General features: G+C 33.0%; 1 protein-coding gene across 1 annotated transcript; it reads left to right on the top strand.

Moving 5' to 3' along the window:
* Nucleotides 1–853: 853 nt before the first annotated feature.
* On the top strand, nucleotides 854–2,225 carry LOC121308635 (musculin). Its single transcript, XM_041241141.1, has 2 exons — nucleotides 854–1,397; nucleotides 2,139–2,225. Exons 1-2 carry the CDS (start codon nucleotides 945–947, stop codon nucleotides 2,223–2,225), a joined length of 540 nt encoding a protein of 179 aa, XP_041097075.1. The 5' UTR covers nucleotides 854–944.
* Nucleotides 2,226–4,426: the final 2,201 nt, after the last annotated feature.

Genomic DNA, 4,426 nt, shown 5'->3' with positions numbered 1-4,426 from the left:
GATCCTAGTCCTGGAGGGCCAGTGTCCCATCTAGTTTTTGATCCAACTGTACAGTTGAAACAAAAACCAGAAGAGACACCAGCCCTCTGGGACCAGGATTGGAGACCCCTGCTTTTGAATGTTACAGAGCCCGGGAGTGGACATGAGAGAAAATATACATGTCTCATGTGCATGACTTACTATCTCCAGGGCTCTGCAGAATGTTTGTAACACATCACAAAAAACAATCAAACACTATCACTCCGCCTGTTTTATTTGTAACAAACAGTTAATCATTTGAAACATCTGAAACACAATGCATTCCATCAACAACAATAGCTGCAGATTTGAAGGTTATAATTAATATCCAAATACTAAATTTAGTTTTGCTGTACTGCTGCCATGTGATGTAATCAGGTGAGAAAAAAAAAATAGTTACACAATATCTGAGACACAAAACCGAAGTGAAGCAGAAAAGCAGTAAAATACACCCAGTGCTGTATTTCGTGTATTTTAAATAAAGCCAGTTCTGAAATAGTTAACCTTGATGGAATTCCTACTTGAAGCTTTGCTCTGGAATATACCATTCTAAACTTTAAGAAACTTTGACAGAATTAATCCTCCCCCACCCACTTTTTGTAATAATATGGGTTTTTTTTTTGTTTGTTTTTTTATTACTGATATTTTAAATCATAACATTGCAGCATTTAAAACTGTGACTTTATTATTATGGGGGTGGGTTTGTTTCAATGACTATCGGTAGCTACATGTATTTATTTTCCCTCACATAAGATGAGAATGGTTTGGTCTGTTGAATCAAAATAAATACTGCTGTCAAAAGTAGATATGTATGTAGTAATGAAAGCTAAGAAAGCAGCTTTCTAATAAAAAACGTTTACCTTTCATGACATTTTTTTTCTTTCTTTCTTTTTTTTTTTTTTTTAAACACATTTTAACAGTGCAGTATGTCAACAGGCTCGGTTAGTGATACTGATGACATTCAAGAGATGGTTATACAGGGACTTGATTTTCAGTACCATGGCTCAAAGGAGGATGCTATGGACAACGACCTATACAATTCTGCCGCAGAAGACGAGTGTTGCACAGAATTCAGCGGTAGCAGCAACTGCTCAACCAAGAAAAAGAGAAGCAAATCGGGTGCAAGCAAGAGCCTACCCAGAACACACAAGGAATGCAAACAGTCTCAGAGAAATGCTGCCAATTCCCGTGAGAGAGCAAGGATGCGAGTTTTAAGTAAAGCTTTTTCCAGGTTAAAAACTAGTTTGCCCTGGGTACCACCCGACACCAAACTTTCCAAACTGGATACACTGAGACTGGCTTCAAACTACATCGCACACCTCAGGCAGCTTCTGCAAGAGGATAGATACGAGAAATGCTTCGTGCATCCGGCAAACTTGGTAAGAACTTTACCTTAAAGAACATCATAGAACTATGTTTTCAGTATTAAATGGTTCTATTGAAAAGAGGATGTGAATACACCAAACGTTTCTGTATCGCATTGTGTCCATTTCAAGTACCATTTGTTATAGGAAGAAATAATCATGTACATCGAATTATTTAGAATATATGTTTAGCTATTTGGAATTTGTTTAAAAAAAAAATGCAACACATATATTATGGTAAGAATGTATCAAGTAGAACATATATTTCAGAATTTTTAATGCACACTAGTGTATTTATTAAGTACGTTAATTTCTTGCTCTTACAAGCCTCAAACGAAGGGATGTACTCTGTACTCTGAGAACAAAGTGTTTAAAACCGCTATGAAACACAGTAGAGTACATCATGTTGTCAAAGGAAACTTTAAAGGAATTGTTTTTACTCCTTGCTTGTAAGAGCAATAAATGATATTTCTCTGTAATATTATATTTCATATTCAGTGTCCATTTATGTGTGTTTTTATACGGGTTCAGTGTTCATTTTGTAAATGCAAATGCTGCTTGTGAAAGCCATCTGTCATAGGAAGTTACACATGGTCAAATCTCTCGTGATCAGTTCATTCAGGTTTCACTGCATGTAAAATACTGGTAGGTTTGCTACCTGTTGCTAACATCAGATACCTCCTATTTTACACACTTTGATTAATCTGTACGTTTCTTTTTTTCTTTTTTTTTTTCTTTTTTTTTTTTTTTTTACAGACATGGCCATTTGTGGTTTCAGGCAGACCAGATTCAGAAAACAAAGACGTTTCTGCCACATCTAGGTTCTGTGGAGCTACAGCATAAAGGACTATGCAAAACTTGTTTTTCTATATAAATATAATGTTCTAATTTATATTTTTGTATGAGTTTGTTTTGTGCTTGGTATATGCTAAACTGTAATACAGACAGTTGACCAAGCACTTAACCACAAATTGCTTGTAAGACATTGGATTTACCTTTATGCACTGTGGAACTTGTGTTCATTATTTAACAATAAATCAGAAGATTAGGATCAATGATTGCCTTCTTCTTCAAAGAACTGATGAAACTGGGCAGCAGCTGGATGCCTTAAATTAAAAAAAAAAAAAAAAAAGTTCAAAGTTTTGATAATGTGGAATATAACTATGAATACCAACTATGGATATATACCGATGAAAATATCCGTGCTACTTTATATATAATATATATATAGCAGTATTATATATTATATATATATATAATATATATATCTATATATATATTATATAATTATTCAAAAGTTTTCGTATAAATGTTTGAAAAAGTATATTATGTATCCATGTGTATAGGTATCCATTTGTTATTTACTGTAAAAGGTAGTCTGTACATGTATAAAATACCACCTTATAATACTTATTATGAGTTATAGAAAGCTATTTTACAAATATGTGAAACTTATCAGCACTTTCTGAAGCCTTAAACTTTATGATTATAACTGTGGTTTGGACAAGAGACAAATACATATGTGTTATAAAATAGTTTGAAATTAACAACATTAATGCTGTAGCTTTAGACTTTTATAGTGTACTGTATAACAGAATACTAAACCAAAGAAATGGCTATCTTACACAAAAAGCAGTAGTTCTCTTTAAAGCTCCGTAATCATCCCTGCATGTTTGTGTTTTGAATTAAACATGGACATCTTCAAATTAAAATAAAAAAAAAAATGAACACTGCATTCCTTCCAACAAGTCTTCAGTTTAAGAAAGCTGTAATAATTAGAAGTTGCTACACTGGGAATCATTTCCTTTTCATCACTTTAACTGAACAACAGGTGCTGCTGCTAAGTGCCCCAGGTTCCCAGATGCAGATACCCTCTAGGGAAAGATGAGACATTCTTATTCGCTTGCTCATTCTGTGAACTGTTATCATGTACTGTTTGGTTAATTCAGTTAGGGCATGTTGGCGGTATTATTCTTTAATGTGTAAGAGCAGTTTTCAATACGTCACTTATATGACCCGTTAAGATAATTGACCCGACAATAATTAACATTAACTCCTGAATAAATATCAGTAATATTGTTTGTTTCCCAGTAATCCCTCCTATGATTTCATTAAGGTTGAATGCCTGGGCTGTTTTTTTTTTTTTTCTTTTATAATACCATACAGTAGGTATTGCACTTTCTTGTTAACACGTTTTATTTGTAGTGTTTTATTATTATTTTAAACCTGTACAACACATAACAGTTGTAAAACTTATAAACAAATTGAGCATATTTTCATATATCTCTAACATGCATGGTTTATCCCTAAAATTAAAAAAAGAACAAAAAACATCAATAACATTTGTTTGGTGTGTGTGTTTAAATTGTTACCTAGACAACAGAACACTTTAAAATAAATTATTTATTTTACATGGGAACTATGGTACAGTCATGCCGCACTGTTGTCAGTAGTCAAATAATGTTGCAAGATTATAGATGGGTTTCAAGTTCATGTCTCTAGCCTTTGAACATCTAAATCACAGTTTTGCTATTATGTTTATTTTTATAGATAAAAACATACATTTGAACATTGCTTATCTGATTTTTGCATGTTCATCTTTTCCATTTATGTCTAAATTAATAAAAATCCAACTGTACCTTTCCAGTCATGAGAATGAACCATAATTTCATTATTTGACTTTCATTAGTTGTTTAAGAACACGTATGAACGAGAGGAAGGCCATTCGGCCCATCGATGCTCATCTGGTTTCCAGTAGCTGACTAATCTCAAAACTTAACAACTAGCTTACTCAATTTAAAATATCTCAATTGAATATTACATTATAGTAAAACTCCATTTTAGACCATTTATATTTTCAGAATTTCAAGCTTCTCCAGATTTTAGAAGGTTGTAATGAAGGTTTTAATCCTTGGGGAAAACTGGAAATTTACTGTAAAAGACAAGCTAGATGTAAAACTCCTGTCTACAGTATTTAAGACACCCATGATTTTAATATTTCTTTGCTGGCTAGACTGGGTAGACTGGATATTTTTCGGCACTAT

The sequence above is a fragment of the Polyodon spathula genome, chromosome 3 (genome assembly GCF_017654505.1).
Source record: "Polyodon spathula isolate WHYD16114869_AA chromosome 3, ASM1765450v1, whole genome shotgun sequence".
NCBI classification, from domain to species: Eukaryota; Metazoa; Chordata; class Actinopteri; order Acipenseriformes; family Polyodontidae; genus Polyodon; species Polyodon spathula.
This window is presented reverse-complemented; position numbering and strand designations above follow the sequence as displayed.